The 25,165-nt window shown below is 35.4% G+C and overlaps 1 protein-coding gene across 1 annotated transcript in view; it reads right to left on the bottom strand.

Annotated features, from left to right (window-relative positions):
* Positions 1–3,691: 3,691 nt before the first annotated feature.
* Positions 3,692–25,165, bottom strand: part of NUDT14 (nudix hydrolase 14) — a 57,834-nt gene continuing 36,360 nt past the window's right edge. Inside the window, exons 3-5 of the mRNA XM_083348307.1 lie at positions 15,025–15,089; positions 12,183–12,420; positions 3,692–4,323 (exon numbers count right to left, since the gene is read on the bottom strand). Of these exons, the coding sequence (XP_083204433.1) occupies positions 4,083–4,323; positions 12,183–12,420; positions 15,025–15,089 (544 nt within the window). The 3' untranslated portion in view covers positions 3,692–4,082. The remainder of the gene's footprint in view (positions 4,324–12,182; positions 12,421–15,024; positions 15,090–25,165) is intronic.

The raw sequence follows: 25,165 nt of genomic DNA, 5'->3' as shown, positions 1-25,165 counted from the left end.
CCAGTGATGGAGCACTCATGATTTCTGAAGGCAAGCTGTTCCACTGGTTAATTGTCCTCACTGTTAGGAACTTTCCCCTTAATTCCAGGTTGATTCACTCATTGATCAGTTTCCAACCACTGTTTCTTGTCCTGCCCTCTGGTGCTATTGAGAATAATTTGACCCCCTACATATGCCATCCATCTCATTGTCAAGCAACTCTGATCAGCTGATGACACATAGATTTCCCCCCCACAATCATAGTAATTGATGATAAAGTAAGGAATCCTGTTTTTTTAATCTGGGAAATATGAAATTAATGCAAATATGGATTGCAGAAACAGAAAACCATAGTGCAAACTTATGTATGCTCACTCTGAAATATCCAATTCAATGTCCCTCAGAGTCATGCATAAGAACAAAACTATACTCTGATCTTGTCCAGGCATGAGCCAAGGATTTTACCACCTTAAGCCAATTAAATTGTACTTGTCTCTCACCCACACCCATTCCCCTGAGGTTTGACTTACTAAGCAGCATTCGGAAAACAGGACTAAGAATATGCTTATCCAATATGCTTAAAACTAGCTGCCTATATGCTGCTGGGCCCTATTCTAATAATGAATGTGATGATTTGGAAGAGAGCCAATATTAATGGAAGGCCAATGATAACATTCCTCAAGTAATGTAAACTTAATCAGTCTGCATAACAGGATACTATTTGTATTGGTTCCAGAGACGGGATATCAGCAACAATGGATGTGTATAAAATACTGTTTTCATAGACATTTGCTGATTGGCACAAGATGCATTCTCCTATCCATTCTCTTGATATTATGCATCCCTTCATATTTTAATTGTTCCCATTCAATTTTTATGACTATCCCCCTAATGACTAATATTTCTATATCTGTGCCAAGCTAGAACCACTGCTGGGAAGAAGAAATTTATGTGAAATTTATAAGTGGGCATGCTTTATTGGGAAGAGGGTTATGTTTCACTCCTGAGTGTATTATATAAATAGGGCATAACTTTTTGCAAACGCTGCCAATGCATAGACTGTTATTGTCATTGAAAAACATATAACAAGCAAAGCACTATGGGACGGGAGCCTTTCTATCAAGATTTTGACAAAGTGGCTTGTTGGTGAAGCTCTGGAAAGCAGCACCTCACTTTGAACAAGTGCAACACCCCATGTTGAAGTGGATTTTTGCTTGCCTCCAAACTGAAACAGAAGGGGAAGCATCAAGGCATTGTGAAGCAAAGCTGCCAGGCGTCACGCAGTCCAGGGCATTATAATGTGACTATGGCATATGTTCATATTAAAGCAAGTAGTAAATCACATGTATACTTTTAAATTCAGAAATTACAATTCCTGCAAAAACCATACTGAATTGCAGTGCCTGATTATAAATTCAGTGGATGTTATGCATGCCCAAGAAACCGATAGATAGATAGATAGATAGATAGATAGATAGATAGATAGATAGATAGATAGATAGATAGATAGATAGATGATAGATAGATAGGCAGGCAGACAGACAGATAAACTTTTATTGTCGTTTTTTTACTGTGAGCACATTGGCACACATTAAAAATCAAAATTTGTTGCTTGCTCTCAAAGCTGTACACATACATAACCCACATTTAAATGTGCTACATACAACATATGTATAAACCTACACCTTTACATATAAATAACATACTGTATAAATATTAATTACTGTCCATCTTGAATACATAGCGGAAAGAGGAAGCCTCAGAATAAAACCACACAGACACACAAACCACACACACACACAAATGCGTGTGCACGTGCACACACACAATATAGATCCTGTAGATGCTGCCTATATTTGGTGATAGGAATATGATCTTGCACATTACTCTGGGCTTTAATTCAGTACTGAGTAAAGCCAATCGTCTATCGCTATCAGCCACAGAATACCAGTGGAGAACAGCCTTAGCTGACAGCATGACTGAAGAATGTCTGTCTCTTGTACAGCACATCTCTGGAGATAAGTTGCTTTGGAACATGCATTTTAAATCACCCTCCTGACACAGATAGCATTGCTATGGTAATTAATGCTAATGCAGTGAGTGAACAGCACATTTGAGATCAGGAGAAGCTTTGCTTTCCTTTCATTTGCAGATAATTTAGATTTCTTCTGCTGTGAAGGATGGCTGTTCTATTCAGGGCCTGGAATCATGGCACATTTCACAGCATTACTGAAGGTTACAGTTCTAAAGTTAAAAGCATAATTTTAGCTGTCAGCTGAATGATCCCCGTGTCTTAATTTGGAATTGAGAAAAAACCCCACCATTTTATTTGTGAAAATAATGAACATGCCATAACGTTTATCCTTATTTTACATGTTTATGTTTATAATATCCTGGGTGCTACACTGTAAAGAGAAACACTTGTAAAGGAAGTTTGAGGTCGGCAAATGGAGCTGCTCTACTTTTGCGCTCTCCCACTGGCCAGCTGAAAGGAGCACTGGTTGACAAGGGAGGTCAATATACCCGCTATAGTGAAGCTGATGCAATCAATAATGGACCGAGAGTCCGGCATCTGTCCCAAAGGGCCTTCAAAGCAAACAATGTGCAGGAAAGTGAAAGATTAAGCATCCTCCCCTCTTTTTCATTTGTCCATTCTAGATTCCCTAAGCTCTAGTTTTTGTACATACACATGCATACGTTTGGTTTTACTTTAAAAGTATTTAAAACTCCACACTATTTTCTTATTTTTTTAAAAGATAACAACTAATACAAACTAATATAAAGTAAGAAAAAAAACATCAAAGAGAAAGCTAAAAGTGCAAGAAAGGGAAAAATAAAAATAGAAAAGAAAGAAGATACAAAGCAGCAGCTTCCGATCTTCTTCACAAACATAAATTTACCACTTTTTTTATTGTTATAGCATAATCTCTTCCTTTATATACTTGTGAGCACAACTGGGACCAGAATTTCCATTGCTGAGCAACGTGATCATGAAGCAAAATGCCATGCAACTGTATTGCTTGGCAACTGTAATTCCAGCACTCCTGTCTACTGTTGTATCTCCAGTTGTGTTGTTAATCAGGTTAAGGAGGGTGCCACAGGAGGGTGGTGGGCAGAGCCTGGGAGGGCCAGTGCAGACCACATGTGAGTTAGGGGGATGCTATAGTTCAGCACAGCTGCAGGAAGGTTAGGAAAAAATATATGCTCAGAGGCTTCTTGGTGTGTTGCAGCTCTGTTTCATGCAAAAAGTCCATATAAGGGCTTTCCAGCCAGCAATAAACATAGACATTATCTTTTCTCTGATGAGAAAGTCAATTTAGCCATTTCAGCAAGTTCCATCAACATTGCCAACTATTCTTCCATAATGCTGAATCTTTCCAAAAAATTTAGTTCATTCATCCATTTTTTCATTTTTCTTTTTTCAAATTTCAGTAAAAGTTTATACATTTTATATGTACATTGGCAGATTAAACTATTGTATACAAACGGAGCAAACCCCACACTCATAAAACTGATGACGTTGCCTAGTTGGGGTAAAAAAACATTTGCAAGCAAACCACCAAGCTCAGAGAGCACCAAGAACAGCACAGATCAACCTTGAGCAACAGATATTCTATTATACATTTTAGCAGTTGCATGCTCATCATTGGACACAACTCTATTTCAAATTCAATCTTACAATGATCAAAACCACACATTCTTTTATCTACTTTAAATCTTTTTAATAGTTGTAAATAAAGTAACCACTAACAAATGTAATCTTTTGTTATCATTTCTTCTCTTGAATTTACATTTTCCTTGACAAATTCATTTATCTCAAGATAAATTATCTATTTGTGTTTGCCTATTAGTTCTTGTCAGAAAATTGTGTTTCTAACTGGACAACTTTCATGTATTGCAAATATCTTTCTGTCAAATTCTTTCTGTGGGAGATAAAACATGGGATAAAAAACATATTTAAACTTGAGTTGCTTATCTGCCATTATTAGCATATGAACCTTATGAACTTTACTATACTAAATTTAAGAACTAGACATTCCTAAAAGATTGTTTCCAACATGGTCCCATCTTTCTGTTTCATTTCTCCAGAATCTCTTAATGCTTTATTTTTCTAGTAGTTTTGGTGCTATGTTGGACTGAAACCACATGAAACTGAAGATAACTGCCATAGTTTTAGGAAAAGTCTCATCAAATGCAAATTTCATGGAATCCTGCAGAGGTATTTCCACAACTTCAATCAGTTCACCTTCCTCCGGATGGCCACCTCCTTCACCAGATTTCATGTCATCAGTTATCTGTGCGTAAAATAATGTCTGCTTTGATCCTGTCACACCAACTCCAGATCTTATGGGATGAAAAGAAATAACAAACAATGTAAGATTAAGTAAACCTTAGATTTACATACAGTATATATACATACACACTATTTGCTTTCTACAAACTGTGATGAATAAGTTAGAACGAAATTAAAAGCAAAGAAAAACATTGTAACTATATCCATTTCATTATCAATTCAGTCTATACATACCTTTCTATTATTGCAAATCTTCTTACTTGCATCACTAACACACACACACACACACATACATATTTTATATCATGGATGCTTTAATACTTTTATTGTAAATATTCTGTCCAGAATTGTGTTTTGTATCACCAAGAATCTTTTGACTGTGGCAGAATAGAAGTCTATACTCTGTTGATATGTTGCCCTTTGTTCTTTAAACTTCTCAACTCTCATTTTGGAAGATCTGATAAACAGCATGCAATCACCAATTCTCTTGAAGCAGTAACTCTTCTTTCATATACAATATTTATTTTGCAATTTGATCCTTGTTCATCTTCTCTATATGAGCAAACCACTTTAACGTATTGCTTTTGTAACATACTGCCACTCACTTTTGTATTCTATCTACATTCATTCATCAAGTATTCATGCTAGTTTTACTACTAACACTCTTTAAATATGTGTTTCTCCTGCATTCAACTTACTTTGAGGTTGCAAGTTTCACTTCTGTTTAACAAGCCACTTTCACTTCTTTTGGCAAATATTCATTCCTTGCAATAAATCACATAAACTAGTATGTATTATTTTTCTACCAGCATGTGAACATTTAAATTTTTCCCATTAATTTTCCATGCTTAGTAAATATTCTTCTGGGGTACACAAATTCATCTTTGCAATCTTACATTTTCTCACGACCATTCTGATCTGTGATACATTTATTTTCAGATTCTTACCCCATTAGCCCATAACACCTATCCATTTCACTACAAACAATTTGGGGTCTCAGCCAGCAATGTTGTTTTGTTTCCATATAAAAGTATATCTACATTAATGTTCTCAACCAATACCTGTTGTCACCACGTATCCTTTATATGTTTATGAATAAACACCTTAAACAAACAAGGGGATATCACATATCTTTGCCTTACTCCCTGCTCAATTATAAACCACTTGGTAAACAACCCCTTTATTCTCACACATACTTCTCTTTACTTCAAAGCATGCTCTTATTACATTCAGCAACTAATCTTGAAGTCCAAGTTTGTACAAAATATTCTCCAAGTCAAACATATTCCCTTGATTATATGCTTTTTCTAGAGCAATACAATTTATCATTTCTCACATTAAAACACATTTCAAGGGCTTTTTGAAGAGCAAACATCTGTCTACACATCTTTTGTTTGGTATAAAAGCAGACTACATTTTTGAAGAGGGTTGTAGTTGGAGGCTTTGTAGGCTTTTTAATTACTTAATTACCTTATACTTTTTCAATTAGAATTCAGCCAAATAATTGTCAGGAAACTAAATTTACTAAATTTGTTATAGCTGCCCACACCATTAGACTCTAGGCAGCTTATAAAATCCACAAAACAATAAAAACAATTAAACATACATAACAGGCAGCCTGAACTAAAAAAACCCAGAATAAATCATATAAATATAACAGGGGTTCCATAAATACCTCAATAAACACATTAATCTCATTAATTTAAACAATTAATCTCCCTGTACTTTTTGCATTAACTTTTATAGTTCACTTCACTCAGGATGGATACAAGCACAGGTGATAACTGACCCTAATTACTTGGCCACTTGGGAGTTGAGGATAGAGCTGCCTTCCAAGGATTGACTCAATGTTATTTTCATCTCCTGTCCTGGTTATTTGCAGTGCTTCCTCTAGCCCAGAGTAGGGAACCTTGGTTCTTTTATGACTTTGGACTTTAAATTCCCAGAATTCCTGAGTTAACATGGTTGGTTCAGGAATTCTGGGTATTGAAGTCTGCAAGTCATAAAAGAGCCAAGGTTCCCTACCACTGCATCTACCCCTTTTGTTGAATACTAGCTGGTTAAAATCTTGCTTGAAGATGTCTAAATGCTATAATGAGAACTGCATTGGTACATCTTCTTACCTGAAACCTGCTTTCTGCTGTTGGGTCTCTCTGATAGGTACCGGCTCTGGGGGCTTCTTCTTTAAGCTCTATAGCATAAAGAAAAAAACCTTCCAGCTTTCTTGATGAGCTTCAGTGTCTTCAGCCATATTTCAACTCATCAGTTGTAAATTCCTACTGTTATCTTTTTCAGAGCCATCAATATAGATAAATGGAGCTATTTAAAAAATGATGAACAAAGGGAAAGGTTGCACATCATTCCTTTCCAAGATGTGCAAAACCTTCACTTCACTTTTTATAAAAAAAAAGTCTTACACACACACACACACACACACACACACACACACACACATAGACATACATACACACACACATACAAACACACACACACACACACATAATGTATTATTCCCTTTTTATCATTTTTCTTTGCACCCTAACATCATTTTAATTCCATTCTTCAATCATTCCCATACAAATCTTTAAAACATTCCTTCCAGCATTAACTACAAACCCAAAAAACTTAATCACTTTTTATTCTTAATTCTATTTACTACACTGAAAGTTTATTTGACCCACTTTCAAATCAGTTTTAACAACTCCTCCAAAATCAGTTTTCTGCCTTTTTAATCTTAATCATTCTTTGCTCTTTAAATACATTTGTTGCAATTACTTTTTCATTTCTCTAAATATACCTTTTTCTTGCCTTCAGTTTTTGCAGCAAATCATTCTCATATACTCTTAATTAATTTCATCATTTTTTCTCAGGCCCAGCTTCTTTCACTTGATCATTCTACAAAACATCTTTTTTCATACTTTTCATTAGTAAAGTCCACACATTTATGTGTGATATTTTGTAACATAATTCAATTTATTCCATTGCAAGTAACTTCCTTAACTTTTTTCCTTATGCCTTTCTGTTTATTTCTACTGGGAGAAAAGTTCTAACACTTCTTCATACAAGACTTTTTTTTCCTTTCTTTCTCAAATCAACTGTAGGTAGCTCCAAGCATAACAACAGAACAAGGCAGGTAATGTTCTATTGAATTCTACTGAATTTTCATATTCATGCTTAAAAATGGATTCTCATTAATTGTACTATAAAGTTCTATGCTTAAGTAAAAATTTAACTTTCATTCCTCAACAGAATGTAATTTGGAACAATCTATAATCTAGATTACAGAAAACATTTTATACAACATTTATGTAGGCTCATAATGTTTGTCTTTGTTATTACATTCCAAATCCAGGAGCAATAAAGGTAATTTCCCTAGGTAATTTCTTAGACCTTCACACAATTCTGAGGTTATAAGTAGCAGGTGGAGGAAAACAGTACCCACAGAATAGCAGCAATTGACACAAAATGATATACTCTAATAATCTTAGAGGCAGGTGCACTAGCAGGTGATTCCACTAAATTATACTACGGTCATTAACCACAGTATAGTGAGGTTAAAATTGTATTCATGTATAGATTACAATACGGCATGTAGTACTGCACAAAAATAACTACATTGTGTATGAATATACTCCATTTACTATATTTTATTTTTATAAAACATCAAAGAAAATTAATTTATAAAGCTAAAAAGGAAAAAAGGCTCTGGTATTGTATCCAATATACTTTTGAAATGCAACCACAGTTTGAGGATGGGCAACATCTACTTTTCCTTGCCATCTAACAAAAGAAAAAGTAGGCAGACTATAGGAGAGGAAACAAATTAAATCTGGAAAATAAAAAATGCTTTTTTGTCAGTAAGAATCCATGCTCTTGGGGTTGCATTCCTTCTGAGAAAGCAGGTCTATAGACTCAAAGGAAACTATAAATACAGCTTCTTCAGATTTCTAGGTGGCATGGGTAATAAGGAGTGTGTTTATATAGTTACTTACCTCTAATGTGCTAGCTACAACTATTTCTGAACTGTGGAGATCTAGCAACATCTAGCTTACATCCTGAACTGATGATTGCAATTTATTTATGCCATTTACTTTCCAGATTCTAGCCAACTTATGATAAAAAATAATTTCCCCAAGTCAATATCAAATCACATTATCTAACTCTCCCCCTCCCCTTGTCTCAGGCTTAGCAGGGTATCCTACTCATGTCATCTGCAGATGCCCTTTTGCTTACCATTTCTGTTTCTTGTATGACAGAAGGTCATAGAAGGAGGTATTCATTCCCAGATAGATTGACAATGCAAATATGTAATGTATGTGTAGTCCTTACATGTTGACTGACCAACAGTGCTCAGTTAATCAGCAGATATTACAATACAGCAAAGGTGAAGCAGACTTGGTGACTCACTGGGATACAGGCGAAAAAGATGGGTTTGTAGAGGAATGCTCACATAGTCGAGAAAGTGACAGACATGAATCAACCCTGGCATTTCTCATTACAAAGTTCCAAAAGGCTGAAAGAACCTGGCATTCTAGACTTGTTAATACTAGAGCAGACAAAACTGGTGTTGGATGGACCAATGTTTAGCCCAGAGTAATTTTATAACGGATATTTTTGCTTTTCCTGGCCTTCTTTTGTGACCTAAAATAATTCTCAGCTCAGAACAATACATACACCTTTCCACTAACCCAGGTGTGTGTTCATTTGTAGGGAAACTAAAATGTAAGAATTAAAAAAAGGAAATGCTGAGATATAAAATATCTTACAAGAGAGCTCTGAAGCCATTTTATTATCATGGTTCTCCATTCAGAAACATACAGAACACAAATCATCCCGTGTATAGAAACTTTTCAGTAACTCTTATCTCAGTGTTACCTTTCTTCCCAATTATTTGGCTAATACTAGTTTGCAACATACAGGTATGATCTAATACCACATGGTGGATTAGAATGGTGGTAAGGAAGAATTTACATCATCAAAGCCTTTTTTGAGGGTTGACTTACAGATCAAAAAAATGGTAATGATATATTGTGTGCAACAGAATTCCAAGATGCAACTGTTAAGGTATAATTGTCCATTTTTCCTCAAAAGTGTTGTACCGAATATAATGAGACTAATTCCCAACAAAGCATTGCCAGGACTGCAGGCTTTATTCCATACCAAAGAAAGCACTTTTTCATCTATAAAATTAGTCCTCTAATGTGGCTCCAAGGAGTAGCAAATGTCTTCTCCCTAGTTCAGTGTCCTCTCTCTTTAAGTGAACAGCTTGTTAATCCAACAGGAAACAACATTTGCCAGGATTGGCAGCTGAGGATTTATACTTAATTCCCCCTTTCTCCCCTTCCTCTACCTTCTTCATTTTTTAAATCTTATTGTCCACTTTAACACAGTTGTCAAGAGGAAAAGCAAAGTTTTGCTTCTTTTTAAGTCACCACTTTTCCATATATTTTGACATGCATTTCCAAGTATAAGAACAGATGCTTTTTTCAGAAGATTGCAATCTGGGGAGGCAGAAGGCTATAAGCACATTTTCATTTCAGAGTATTTAATTCCTGACATTTCTTTAATTCCAAATACTCTATACACACATAGTTGGCTTCTCCTCTCATTTCTGACTGAATTTCAGTGAAACAGCAACAATATTAAATCCCTTATAAAAATGGCGCTGTCCTTACAACAGTAACTTTGGAATAAAAAAACAGATCTCATAATATAATTAATAACTGAAATAATCGTTCAATTACCCCAAGGCCAGAAAATGGTCCATCTCAACAATCTTGAAATAGTGTGTTCAGATACAAGTGTTTGCTGTAGTCAACAAATGCATTTAAAAAGACAGAACATTTAAGAGCTCTAAATACCTACATCTGCAGGAAGTCAAGGGCTAATACTGTTTACTGTTCTGGCATTGCCTTCTTTAATCAGTTTTGGCAGTAAATAGGTGATTTAGCTATTTGTCTAGACTGACTGTGACTGGAGTGGTCTTGGGCTTTTAATTTTAAGAATCAGCAAACAAAAGTAAATAGAAAGGGACTTTTTCAAGGTGATGCTGGTGATAACAGCAGCCCCAACTCATGTTTCACTAGTTGCTTGTTATACAATTTCATCCAGTTATGTGTTTCCTTACCTCTGGGTCAGTTCAAAGGCTGTTACTGGCAAGAAAAATGTGCGGTGTCATGAGATCCCAACTTGGATAAAAAAATAAGGAGGGAAGATATATAGAGCTACTATTTTTGGTGACAAAGTCATGTTAAATGTAAAAACTCCCTTGGTAGCAGAAAGTTTTGATGGTGGCAGGCCTGGAATGTAAGAGGTCATTGATGGTGTTCTATGAAAATTAAATGTAGCAAAAGGTATTATCAATTCTGTGCAAAGAAGAAAACGAAGCAAACTGCGTATCAATTATATAACACAACAGATAAAGATTTTTCTTTTGGAGCTTCTGTGCAGACTATGATAAAATTTTCATTGTCTCCCTTACCGTTCATGTTTATAAAGGTTGTAGATTGGATTGGATTTATGGTGGTTATTTACTGACCAGAGACAGTCAGTAGATTACTAATAAAACAAAAGTTAGTATGTAGACCATTTTGAGTTCAATCCTTGACATCTTTCTTTATTTTTTGTATGTTTTAATTAAATAGCACAACTGGGAAACTTCTGAATCTTTTGAGAACTACTAAATGACTATTACATGCAAATTAGTATAGATTCACATATACAAGATTGTTTTCCTATCTGTATTACTATATGTGGCTTTGCACAAATGAATTACTGTATTCTGAAAATACCTTAAAACTATGTATGTATGCATACAGCATAGTAACAATGTGTCCTTAGAATATATAAATATTGCATGTTTGAAGGAATTCTTTACATTACATAAAATCAAGTGGAAGACAAGATATTGTCTTCTATTATGCCTTTATTGCATTAGCTCTATTAGTAGCAGGAGAACATTTATTTATTTACTTATTGATTTGATTTATTCTAGCCACTCACTCCAAAAAAACTCTTGGCAATGGTAAATCATGTCCTTCTCTATGTTAGAGTTTAAATTATTATAACATAATATACATGGCCCGATGGTTGATGGATCAGAATTGTTACAGTAGTACATCAGATCTGCAGGTTTTGTACTAGTTACCAATAGTTTTTTAGTTATAATTCGACATACTGATTTTATTCTTTAAAGCTTAAATGATTTAGTTCCTATGTATCTTCAGGACCATCTTCTGTAGATAGACTCCTCCTGTTCCTCAGTGAAAGGATGTTTAAGGGCTCCCTGCCCTGCTTTTGAGAAGGTGATAGGGGTCCTTAGAGATAAGTGCTGCTCCTTCACCTTGATGTTCTTAGAAAGGTTGTAAAAATGGTGGTGTTACAGAGAGCCTTTTATTTCAGATTGCCAGAATGGGATCCGAACAATACGTTTCAGTATTATGACAGTTTAATTGATATTTTTTGAACTTTGTTTTGGTCACTGTGTCTTTTGTTTTTATATCACAAATCATTCTCAAATATGGCAATATAGTAATATAATTAATTTATAAGTGCTTTAGAAGGGATTTATTACCCTGAAGCCCTAGATATGAAGTTCAAAGAGGAACAATTCTCTTTCTTCTTGCCTTCATCTTCCGAGCTCTTATAGCAGATGTCACTACCACCAATTCCCAGATGCCCAATGATAAAGGCCAGTCATTCTAACTATTTGTGACTGTAACCTAATTGCAATGATCTACTAAAGCCTAAAAAATCTGTTACTGTACTAGGAACGTGGGACTGGGGAAAAAATAAACCAAGGAAATTCACACAAATCCAATGGGGAAAAAAAATCTGTCAAAATATCTAGCATATGTCTGGTGAGGTTTACAAAAGTTTGATTATCTTTGAAAATCATTGATCTACCAACCTGTATGAAGTGATTTTTTTTAGGCTGGTTACAGGAACTTCATACCCACATTCTTCTAAAATTTCCTCGCAAGCAATTTCTTCCAGAGAGAGCTCTGGCTTGTCTACAATGCCAGCACAGAGTTCATACGTTATTCCTTTTGAAGCAGGCAAAAAATCAGACAGAGGGCACCAGCTCTCTTCAGTTTTATTCCCAAAGTACTGAGGACATTGTTGTTCCATTTCGCACATATAGACAGCTGAAAAAAAATGCAAAAAGTAAAATCAATCACTTGTCACTTTTTTGAGTGTGCATGGTTAGGTTGCATTTCTCTGAAAAGAGAAACAGGATGACTCAAGTAGATCCCATCCCATCCTTCCATGCATTAAAAAAATGAAAGAGCATTACAATTCTCATCCTGGGAGTGGTAGTTTCAGTACTACTTTGAAATAGCCATTTTCCTCAAAAAGCTGCCAGTAATATAGATATTGTGAGCTCAATTTCATGGCTAGTCAAGGAGAGAAGCAACCTAGAACTAAGGAGAAATTTCCTGACAGTTAGAACAATTAATCAGTGGAAAAACCTGCCTCCAGAAGTGGTGAATGCTCCAACACTGGAAGTTTTTGAGACTGGACAGCTTTCTTTATTACCCGTAAAACAAATATAGGAAGAGCAATTCTTTTAATTAAATAATTAGGCTTTATTCAGATTATGTGGCTTTGCCTCATTTCCTTCAAATCAGGGAGAAGATAGAAAATGGAAAATATGATTATTATGTTAATAATATTAACTAAAACATTTCTTGCCTCTCTTTTCTGGATTGAATTGCCACAACAGACTTGAAGGACACAATTAGAACAAATCTGCTTTAATAACAGTCTCTTGTATATATATTCAAGCTGTAAAAGTCTGAAGGAATCTGACTCATTTAATGAGGTGTACACTAGAATATCTAATATTCTGAGTATTTTGCAAGTTGAATGGAAATAATTCCATTGAGCAAAGAAGAAGACATACTTGAATGGCTTAGAGTTTGATTTTTTTCTTCCAGAATTATTGTTATTTCAGGGACAATTTCTGTTTGTTTGCTAACATGCTTACAGTATTTTCCAGGAATCACTGATTCTTTTTGGGACACTGGTGTGTACATGATGTACCATTCGGCCAGCCAAATCAGTTGCTGTATCACTAGAGTTTTATATTTTTTTATATTTTTATATATATATAAAAGGACAGGAAGGCCTGGAGGAACGTTGTCCATAGGGTCGCGATGGGTCGGACACGACTTCGCAACTAACAACAACAACAACATATATATAAAGCCCTTTGCAAAGATTGCCAAGTAAAATTTGTAATAGAGCTTTTTCATTAATCTAGAAACAACTGTTATGATACAATGCACATAAAGGAAACATTAAGAGAAATATTTTTCCATCAAAGAAAATTAAAAAGAGCAAGATTTTATCTATCTGATTCAATTTATACTATTCTGTTAACTACTGTTATAGGGAGCCTTGGTTATGCAGAGTGCAGCCTTTATGAAATGGGATTATTTATACTGCAGTCTGACACTAAAACAGAGTAAATAGTTTTAATTTTCATGTATGTAAAAAGGTAAAATTTCCCAAATTACTTAATTCTCAGTGACTATAGACCCGTGCATGCAAGTATAGAAGTGATTTACCATTGTCTTTTTCCCAGTCTATCCTATAGCCCTTCCCCCCCCCCTCCCCGTTTTCCTAGCTTGTGAACAGAGTAAGGCTGGATCATACTAAGTGATAAAGAAAGATTACCTTGCTAATTGTCTAAGATTGACTAGAACTGTTTAAAGTTGGCATCCAAACATGGGGGGGGGGGGGGAAAGCACTGGCAATAGAAATTCTTGGAGGATTTCTTAAAATGGCCCCTGGCTAATGGTGAGCTGGTAAGTCAGTACATAAGTCTGTTTCTCTCATACAACTATGATTACCAATTGAAAGAAGCAAAGGAAACTTATTTGTAGGTTTCTCACCAGTAGAAGTTAGATCAGTGGGTGCTGGACAGATGAGTTATTTTTATGCCTTTCAATAGAAGTAGGTTTGAAATAGGTTGTAGGTTGTAAATCCTACTTTTCTGAAGTTTCATGTTTTTTTAAATCAATTCATTTTGCATTGTTATTTTGTTTACCTCTTCTACCACTACATGTTATTTTTTTATTAAACTTATAGATATTTATAGATATTAGGAAGGATGGTAAAGTAACCATTCTTCTATTGTCGGCAAAATAGTACAAGATAGGGCATGCATACTTACTCATTTGTATATATAGCTATTGAATTATAAATAATTGGTCCAATAATAACAGAAATTATCTCATTATAATGGAGAACACTGTGACTGGGAGTCTCACAAATGGACAGGTGTTCAAGCTTGATGAGAAATTTAGCCTGTGGTTCACCTGTTTTAGAAATCTTTAAACTAAATTTGCACTGGACAATCCTTCAGATAGATTTCTGTAACAACAATAGGCTATCCATAAAATGATGCCGTTAGTGAGTTATAGCCCATTGTCATGATTCTGACTCCCTTGCCTTAGAGAAAGAGCAGGAGATACAAGTGATATATTTTCTCTTTAGTGGAAAACATCTTTCACCTTAATTGAGAGGTATAAACTTACAGTGAAATTGAAAGATCTCAGGATGGTAACATCCTATCAGGAAGCTCAGAGTACAGTAATTTACCAGAACGTCGACTGTAGCTTCCTCTCGCTACAAAACAAATTATTATTCTGCAACTATACAGAGGCCCACCAGCTTTTTACGACTAAATCCATCAGAGCTTTGCTTTGCTAGAAAATAAAAACTAAAGTAAGGAAGAGAATTACCTGGACGGAACTGCTTCACCAGAACAAAGCATTGCCGAGAAATATTGAAGATAAGAATGGACACACTAACAATAGGAAAGAAAAAAAAACATAAAACCACAGATTAATGAGATAATGTACATACTGGAAGTCATGAAATTTAATTGGTTAGGGTTATGTTTTAAAGCATATGACTTAACAGGCATCACTTTTAAATGATAGTTGCTAAAGTGAAGAAGCTACAGTATTTTTGATTAAAGGGAGATGTCCAAGACCACCTGATTTTGGAGACAATATCTCCGGGATAATATAAGGAGTCTGCTCCATTGGAATCCTTCTTCCTTGTACAATGAAAAATTGCTTTTCTGCATGATTACACATCCAGGGTCTTTAAAAGGCACTGCTCAGTTTAAGCTTGTGCTGGAATAACCTATTCACTTATAGTAGCAAGGAAGAGATCTACTTGGTAATTAGAACGATCACAAAAATATTTGCAACAAGCAGGATAGACATTTTGGAGCCATCAAGCCAGGGTGTTTTTCAGGTTATTAATTCCTTTATTCCTTCTGTTGCTATGTCCCTTAAGTATATTTAATTGGATGTCCTTAAGATTTCATCCACACTTGCCAAAATTGGCGGTTTCCTCAAGAATATAGATACTTTCCTAGCTGCTTTCAAATGATCATAGTACTGTGACAAAGCAGTTGGCAACAGTCAATAGCATTGTAGACATGCACTAGTTAATATTTGGAGCCTATTATATTTAAATTTTTGCTATATATACCATTAAACATAGATAAAATGCAAATTATTTTATACTGTGTCATCGTTTAGAGTCTTAGACGGTCTCTTTATCCCAGTATTAAACAGTTTTTGGAAAACCTACTGAGATTGATGAAATTTACTCCTAAATACTGGATGACATTATTCAGTTGCTATTAAGACCCATTTTCTGCTGATAAGGGCAGAGAAATGATACTTCTTTCCTTTACTGTATCTGCGGATAGCCACCCCACCACCTTGTTTAAGGTGACATAAGCCCTTCTAGGAAAGGACTTGGAAGCTTACCTACAGGGTCATGTGGAAGAATTTTCAGGGCATTTATTCAACAAAATCATTCAATCTCATTTACAGCTGGACACCAACTTTGATATATATCCAATGAAGTTGCCTGGAGTAGTCTTGCCTGGTTATCTGAGAATGGTTTTAACCTGTTGGGGCTGAGGAAGTGGACAGAGTCCTTATGACTGTGAGCTCAGGCAGCTGCTCCTTAGATCCATGCTCCTCCTAACTAAGGCTGCCTGGGGGATGTTGCGTGGTTGGGTTTTAGCAGTGGTTTTTTCCTCTCTGAGAGAGGGGGTCTTTCTGCCCCATAAGGAGACCTGCCCCATTAGTGACCAGTGGTCTGAACAACAGAAGCCAGAGCACAGATGGAAAAAATTATTGGTTCTGGAAATTCTCCAGTCATGCATGTTGCCTTGGTACCATAAATTATCTTCTTTTGGTAAGTCAGATATATGAAGCACACGAAAACAAAACAAATTTCCCATATTTTTATATAAAAACATATTTTTGTATTACTTTATAGACAGCTTTATTGCCAACTTCTTGACAAAAACATTTTTAATTGATGTACATGCTAGGTTTCCATGATAGCTTGTTAACTTCTAATATTAATTTTGATTGATAACTTGCCCTATTCCAGTTCTGGAATCTGTACAGATGGCTGAAGGGGTACATTTGAAAATCAGTGTGGATAGAAAACATTAAAAAATGGAAAATGACATTTAATAATTGATTCACTGGGTATTCTAACACAACTAGTTGCAAAATTTATAACTAGTAAACATACATAATGGATTTACTGGGACTGTCTATATACTAAAGCCCAAAATTTTGAGGGAGGAAAGTTTGAAGGACTGTTTTACTGTTCAATGATTTTTGGTGGTTTTCTCTGGAGATGGTATTAAATATTATATTGGATGTTTGCTTGGAAAATATTTATCCATTTGATTCTACTATACTGTAGTTTTTATGTATGTATGTATATGTGTGTGTGTGTGTGTGTGTGTGTGTATCTGTCCATATCTGTATTTTTGGTGAATATACTGTCATTTCAACACAACACATAAACACAAACAAAAAACTATTTTTATTCATGATGCTTTAACTCCACAGTATCTGTACCTATCCTTGAAAAACTGAAGATTTTTTGTCTATTCACTTTTACTGATGTATTCCATTTTCATAAAAAATTGTAAATGACAATTACCAGGAAAAAGGTATCTTATTCATTCCCTCCTGCACTCTAAACTAGAAAACTCAAGATGCATCTTCAGGATCTTGTACTTTTGACAAAATGAAAAAGGCTGCTTTATTGCAATACATATTCTACCCCTTTCTTATGTCTATGTGGAGATACAATGCACATACAAAAAGGGGAGAACTTGTGTTGCAAATGCTTTTGTCATTTGACCTCCTTATCTCCTCCACAGATACCCCTGGAAGCCTTTGCTTCCTTAAATGCAATGCATTAATTATTCTGAAATTTTGCAGGTTAGGTAGTTAAAGATATGTCTATGCTGCATAATATAGTGATAATAAATGTTCAAAAAGAACAATATTGGCACATTCTGTTTTGAAATCTCAAACCTGTATTGTATAATCCTACTCCAAATCTATTAATGTAAAATTTGGCAGGATTAATTCTTTTAGAACAGTCACATTAGTCGGAAAATTCCATCCAATCTACTCTCTGTGATGTTTATTGAAAATTTTTTAATAATTTGTTTTATTCTGTTGCTACCCTTTACAATAGACAAGAGATAAGAAGAAATAAACTTAGATTTAATATCTATAGAAATCCAGAATCAGAATGAAATGAATTCAAACTTATCTATTTCATTATGGGGAAATGAAGATCTGCTCCAAATTATTCCTTTTTTTTGCTGGTGATCTGAGTTCAAATGAATCAGGTGCATTTAACTAAAGATATTGGTTCAATGTTTTTAATGATTAAACATTATTTCTGCTTTTTTCTTATTTTTGAAGATAACCAACATTTCTGGGTTTTGATGCTGTAATTTCCTCTTCAGACTATCACAAAAATAAGAATATTTTCAGCTAGGAGTGGGTTCTGTTAATATTATGGAAGGAAACTTGTTTCCAGAAATTGAAGTGAAAAATTCTCATCCAGTTATATCAGTCAAATTGAATAGAAAAGCTATTCTTAAAATGAAAAGAATATGCTATATCTTCCTACCATGTAATTATTAAACATTAATTTTTAAAAAACTTAATTAGTAAAAATGGTTAAAAGAAAAAGACAGCAACTCCAGTTCAGCATATACAGATAGGGTTGAATTTGTAAGAACTCAAGGGGAGATTTTATAAAGCTAAACTTTCAAAGCTTTGTAGTCTTTTCTTCTAATCAAGTTACTTCTATTCCAACTTTTATAGACATTTGAGAATTTTGTAAAATTCTTCTTTACAAATGAAGACAAGGAAATTTTCACCTACTTTTTAAAAGCCTCATGAAATTAGAGTTCATATTTCAACAAAGAAACAGGGAGACTGGATAATGATTTCTTGAAAATGAGGTAACATGTGCCAACTCACTGAAGAATGGGTTATTTTTCCCCTTGAGATTTAGTCACTTAAAGACATGTACATAACAGATGGAACAATCAGAACCAAGCTGTCAAAGTTAAGGAACAAGATCAAATTAAACTTGAATGAAATTGTGCTTTCATCACAACTGTCTTGTTTCTTTGCCATCTTGAAACAACAGGGAATGTTCAAGCATTAAAGATTTATAAATGTATTTTTTAACAAAAGAAGTAACTATTTGCTAATTTTTTTACTAATAATTAAATCTTTGTGAACATGATTTTTCTTATTCTAGTTGAGAGATATTTATTTACTTTCAATATTATTTAATAACATTTATTATTAAGCAATATTTACTTATCAATGTTAATAGAAATAATGTTAAATTAATATTAAATAGGATAAAATAATTACTCTTAAAATATTTTTACTTTTTTAGACAAATTGGATGGTTTAAATAGCCCTTTTAGCTTTGATTTGATGAGAACAGATTGCAGACAATTATTTTCCATTATATACACTAAATTTCATTAGACTAGAAGTGTCTAGAATCTAAGATAAATGCAGATGTAAACATCAGGGAAGACATCTTGAATGAGAAGTTGAATCTCAAAACAGGCATACATACAGCTCCGTCTGATTGCTCTGAAAGTTATTTTAGTTATTGCCATTTCTTTTAACCATTTGAACAATCATAAGGAATTTTTCAAATATCTCCAGTAACAAATACAATTCAAAGAAACCAGTTACCAGGAATAACCAAGTCCATTTTTTTTCCAACGAAAAAATAGTCTTATTTAGGTAGAACAAATTGGGCAAGGATGAGTTTTTAGTACATAACATAGAACTTCTAAGGCCTCCCCATCTCTGGGGAGTACAAGGCCTGGGGTGATTCCTTTGATAAGTAAGGTATTGTTTCTCAGTTTCTCAGCTTGTTTGATATTATTGCTATTCTCCTTTGGTTTCCAGAATGAGCAAGGAAAGGGAGAATTACTAGATGTTAGAGGAAGCTTCAGATTTAATTTGCTATATCTCCTTTCTTGGATATTATGTAGAATCAGCTCAAAGAAAGTTAGGTAAAGGTAAAGGTTCCCCCGCACATGCGTGCTAGTCGTTTCCAACTCTAGGGGCCGGTGCTCATCTCCATTTCAAAGCCGAAGAGCCAGCGCTTCTCTGATGACGTCTCCATGGTCATGTGGCTGGCATGATTAGACGCCAAAGGCGCACGGAACGCTGTTACCTTCCCACCATAGTGGTCCCTATTTCTCTACTTGCATTTTTACGTGTTTTCGAACTGCTAGGTTGGCAGAAGCCGGGACGAGTAACAGGTGCTCACTCTGTTACGCGGCACTCAGGATTCGACCCGCCAAACTGCCGATGTTCTGACTGACAAGCTCAGCGTCCTAACCCACTGAGCCACCGCATCCCAAAAAAAGTTATATTATACCTTATTGGAAATAATGCCAGACTTTAAACAGAAGATTCATAGATGTCCATACAAAGCAATAATGGCTCAAAATAATACTATGCATGCCATGATGCCATTGTGTTGTGGTGGAAAGCTTACCCAATAAATACCAACAAATAAAGAGAGGATCCCATGAAAAGTTGGTTGCAGAGTCACTGGAATCTTGTACGCAGATGAGCCAAAAGCAAGAGCCACAAAGTTACACTGCTATCTTGATGTTGATTAAAGACAGTTTGAGCATGATAATGTCCGCCAGAAATTTGTAATCGCTGTTCTTTGCATCATGATTCATGTGTTGTTAAGCCCCCCCCCCCATTGAGTGGGAAGGATTTTTGGAATTTCAAACAACCTTATATACTAAAATTTTCATAATCCTTATTTAAATTAGGATAACCAATTTTGGGGCACAAGAGGTAGTTTTTTTAAAAAAAAAAAGCTGGGAAAGGGATTCCATCATCAAATTTTTCTTGTTCTCTTTCTTTTTTGTACAGAGAGAAATACCAAACTTGCTGCAAACCATATTGTACTGGGAATGCATCTGGCAACATAATACACAAAAGATTGTATCTGATCAAGTATTATGTTATCAGAATGCCAAAATAGAACACAAGAGCAGGAAAAGAGTAGGCTTTCCTTGAAAAGTCATGAGACCTATACAAGAATTTAATCTGAAATTGACATCAAAAGCTCCTGAACAATAAGTCTCATGTGCAAACATGCCAGAAATGCATACAATTTGTTTTTATTTTTACTCCCTCCCTAGAGAATACAGTCCACAAAATTTTCTTTCAGGTGCAGTGGGATAATGAGAGATCCATGAATCATTGTATGGTGTCCAGGATAGACAAGGGTATCAGAAAAATCTTGGGATGGCTGTTCTCATTTCCATGTTTCCCTCAAATTAAAGGAATATTTTTAAACTCATCATGTTAGCCTAGAGTTGCCCCACTGAATCCCCTAAACTCAGGAGATCTCTGTATGCACTGCCATCCCCAGAGGTATTTAATACTAAAGTTACATCAGGGATGCTAGTCAGATTCTACTTTATTCAACAAGAAAATTCATACCATAGAACTGTCACTGCCACTATGTATCATTCTACCAGTAGATGCTAGCAATTTATACTTTTGAATTAGCATGCAGTTTTTTATTTCTTCTAATCAACAAAGTACAAAGCCTTCTCAAGCATGTCGTTTTTTATCGGTGTGCTTGTTTCCCAGCACTGCTGCTCAAGGTTAATTTCTTTGCTCAATCCTCACCTAACCCTAATAAAACATGGTTCCTTGACCCCTAAGCTCAACAAATCTTTGCTAATACTTCTTATATAGTGTTTTTGGAGCCAGAATTTATTTCATTTTTTTTGCAGCACAATTGTTTAAGCAATGCTTATGTATCTAACACTCTAACAAGCCATAATTATCTCCTAGTTTGATTTGGGTCTCAATTCAAATATTTTCCTTTGATAGGTTTCCTTAGACATTTATCTCATTTATAGAATGTCATTAAGAAAAAAAGTGAAAAGGAAATTTTGCTTTGACCCATAATTTATCAGAAATTATTCGACTGCTGGAAAAGAATTACACAGATTCAAGTGGCTGTAATTTGTTTTTTGAAAGTTCAATCCTATAAATAATTTTTGAATATTAAAACTAATAGTACTTGAATAATAGGAATTTTTAATGGGATCAGGGAAGGCAACGGGGGAAGTACATTCCCTTCCTCAAATCAATGTTGAATTTTTGAGGATAGTTACTAAGAGTGCTATCTTTTGATATACTGATAAAGCTACATCTTATTGAGAATGCCTCGGGATGCCCTTGTAACACCCCTGCTTTGGAAGCTGCACTGGTTCTAGGTCTTCCAGGTCTAATTTAAATTCTACATGACATAGGGACCACCTATTTGAGAGATCACCTATCTTCTGCAGTTTTTGCCTGGGCAGGAAGGGATGACAGAGAGGACATGTTCCAGTTCCCTTGGTAAAATGATGTCATCTTTTGGGAACCAGGAATCAAGCCTTCTTTGTTATGATGCATAACAATAGTTCTCACCCTGATGGCATTCAGGAAGACCATAAACGTGGCCTAAGCCTTGTGATAAGATGGATTGTGATAAGGTAAAGGTTCCCCCACACATGTGTGCTAGTCGTTTCCAACTCTAGGGGCCGGTGCTCATCTCCGTTTCAAAGCCGAAGAGCCAGCGCTTGTCCGAGGACGTCTCCGTGGTCATGTGGCCGGCATGACTAGACACCAAAGGCGCACAGAGCGCTGTTACCTTCCCACTGTAGTGGTCCCTATTTTTCTACTTGCATTTTTACGTGCTTTTGAACTGCTAGGTTGGCAGAAGCTGGGACAAGTAACAGGCGCTCACTCTGTTACGCGGCACTCGGGATTCAACCCGCCAAACTGCCGACCTTCTGATCGACAAGCTCAGTGTCCTAACCCACTGAGCCACCGCGTCCCATTGGATTGTGATAGGATCCCTTATTAGAGATGATTGATATTTTTTATTTTGGGTTGATATTTTCTCCAGGCTGCCATTTTTTTCATTTCTCTTTTTGTACTTTTTATTTATGTTATTGTATTTATATTTTGGTTTTATATTATGAGACACTCAGAATTGCTCTGGAATCATATGATGCAAAATCAAATCAAATAAAAATATGCAATGAGATAAAGATAGTAGTATTGCACTCTTTTACCAGACAGGTCCTCAGAATAATTTCTGCTGCTCAATTTTGGGGCAATATCTTAACATTACATCTTTTAATTAGCACACTTTTTTTTTACTTTCCCTAACTTTGACCATACAGTAATAAAGGAACACCGAAGGTTAAATGTGTGCATACTTGCATAATATTTACTAGCTGATGCAATTCTCCCCAACAGGCAACATCTTTCTAAAGGGCTATAAAGCTGCTGTGCATTACAAAAGAAAACCCACACAAAAACATTTAGCCTTTCACTCTAATAAATCCACTTTATTTAGAAAAAAAAGGGGAAAAAAGGAGGGGGGGACAAAAAGCAGGGAAGTAATTACACTGATCTTATGACTGCTTCTTTGCACTGCTCCCAGTAAAAAGAAAATTCAAAAGTGTGGTTCAGTATTTAAAACTTGGCACTGAAAATACAAAGGTGAATATATTTTAACTGGTGTGTATATATATATATGTGTGTGTGTGTGCGTGTGTATGTGTGAGATTAACAATATGTTATTTTTGGAGGTTAGTGTTGTTATACAACAATTTCCTATGATTTTGATTTAATGTGAATTCAACCACTCATGATGGTTATGTTTCGCTCACAGTTTCATTATCACTATTTTTAATTTAAACCACCAATATTTTGAACATACCACTTTTTCTTACCTCTGTTTGTTTGAAGAGACGCCTAAATATACTTCAATGTTCTTTGGTGTTTAGTGTTTATGTGTGTGTTTGTGCTTCTGCATCTGTGTGCCTTTGCTAAAGCATGATAAAACAAGGTCGTTTTCCACAGGGGGATACATATGAACATTGATTAGAAGAAACATGTTTTAATAATTTATACTCGTTTAGGGTCAGTTAAAAAGGGTTGGCTCAGTGGGTTAGGACGCTGAGCTTGTCAATCAGAAGGTCGGCAGTTTGGCGGGTCAAATCCTGAGTACCGCGTAACAGAGTGAGCACCTGTTACTCGTCCCAGCTTCTGCCAACCTACCACTTCGAAAGCACGTAAAAATGCAAGTAGAAAAATAGGGACCACTATGGTGGGAAGGTAACAGCGTTCCGTGCGCCTTGGGCGTCTAGTCATGCTGGCCACATGACCATGGAGACGTCCTCGGACAAGCGCTGGCTCTTTGGCTTTGAAATGGAGATGAAAACGACTAGCACGCATGTGCGGGGGAACCTTTACCTTTACCTTAGGATCAGTTAAGATTAAAACTATGTAACATTTTTTTTACCAATCCTCTTTTTAACACAAGAGCCTACAGCAAAAAATTATATGAAATGCTACCAGCAGTAAGACCTGCTGTTTTTCTAACCCACCTCATAAAAAATAAGAAATATTAACCATTACATACACATTCACTATATGTGGATATAAATAACAACTATATATTGCCTTATAGTTTACACTGTTTTCAGAGTTATTTAATCAGCCTATACAATGAGGTACTGAAAAATATTTAAAAGAAACAGTTTTCCAAAATTTATATTGATGGGTAAAATATAAATTGTAAAAAAACATCAACAACAAGAATAGGAAATTGACTGTATTACCAACTTTCCTCATACAGACTGCATTAGTTGGAACATTCTAAATTACAGTGTACTTTGTATACAATGAAAATTAAAGAAGTTCTAAACTTTCTTGCACTAGATCAGATTGTAGGACGCTGAGCTTGTCGATCAGAAGGTCGGCAGTTTGGCGGATCAAATCCCGAGTGCCGCGTAACAGAGTGAGCACCTGTTACTCGTCCCAGCTTCTGCCAACCTAGCAGTTCGAAAGCATGTAAAAATGCAAGTAGAAAAATAGGGACCACTATGGTGGGAAGGTAACAGCGTTCTGTGCACCTTTGGCGTCTAGTCATGCCAGCCACATGACCACGGAGACGTCCTCGGACAAACCCTGGCTCTTCAGCTTTGAAATGGAGATGAGCACCAGCCCCTAGAGTTGGAAACGACTAGCACACATGTGCAGGGGAACCTTTACCTTTTTTTATGTTTTATACTCTGACTAGAATTACAGAAGGCACTCCAAATGTCATACAAAAAAAGGATCTTTCCAATCAGCAGACCTTTGATCTTTTACACTGTAAATTGAATACATAATGAAAGGGAACCATGGTTTAATGGCACAAAGAAAGCATCTTTGCAAGCAGAAGATCTCATATTTTAACTGGCTTACCCAGTTAAACAAGTAAATAAGAATCCTGCTTTCTTCCATTCAGTTACTACCGAGCTAGCATTCAGTAGATTAGGATTGTTGGATCATTCAGTGATAAGCTATGGAAGAATTATTATATGCCTATTTAAACTAAGCAGTATGGAGCAATGTACTTCATGATTTTAAACACACAGAGAGACACACAATTTGTAATATAATA

This window comes from Vipera ursinii (assembly GCF_947247035.1).
Source record: "Vipera ursinii genome assembly, chromosome: 1".
Classification (NCBI taxonomy): domain Eukaryota; kingdom Metazoa; phylum Chordata; class Lepidosauria; order Squamata; family Viperidae; genus Vipera; species Vipera ursinii.
This window is presented reverse-complemented; position numbering and strand designations above follow the sequence as displayed.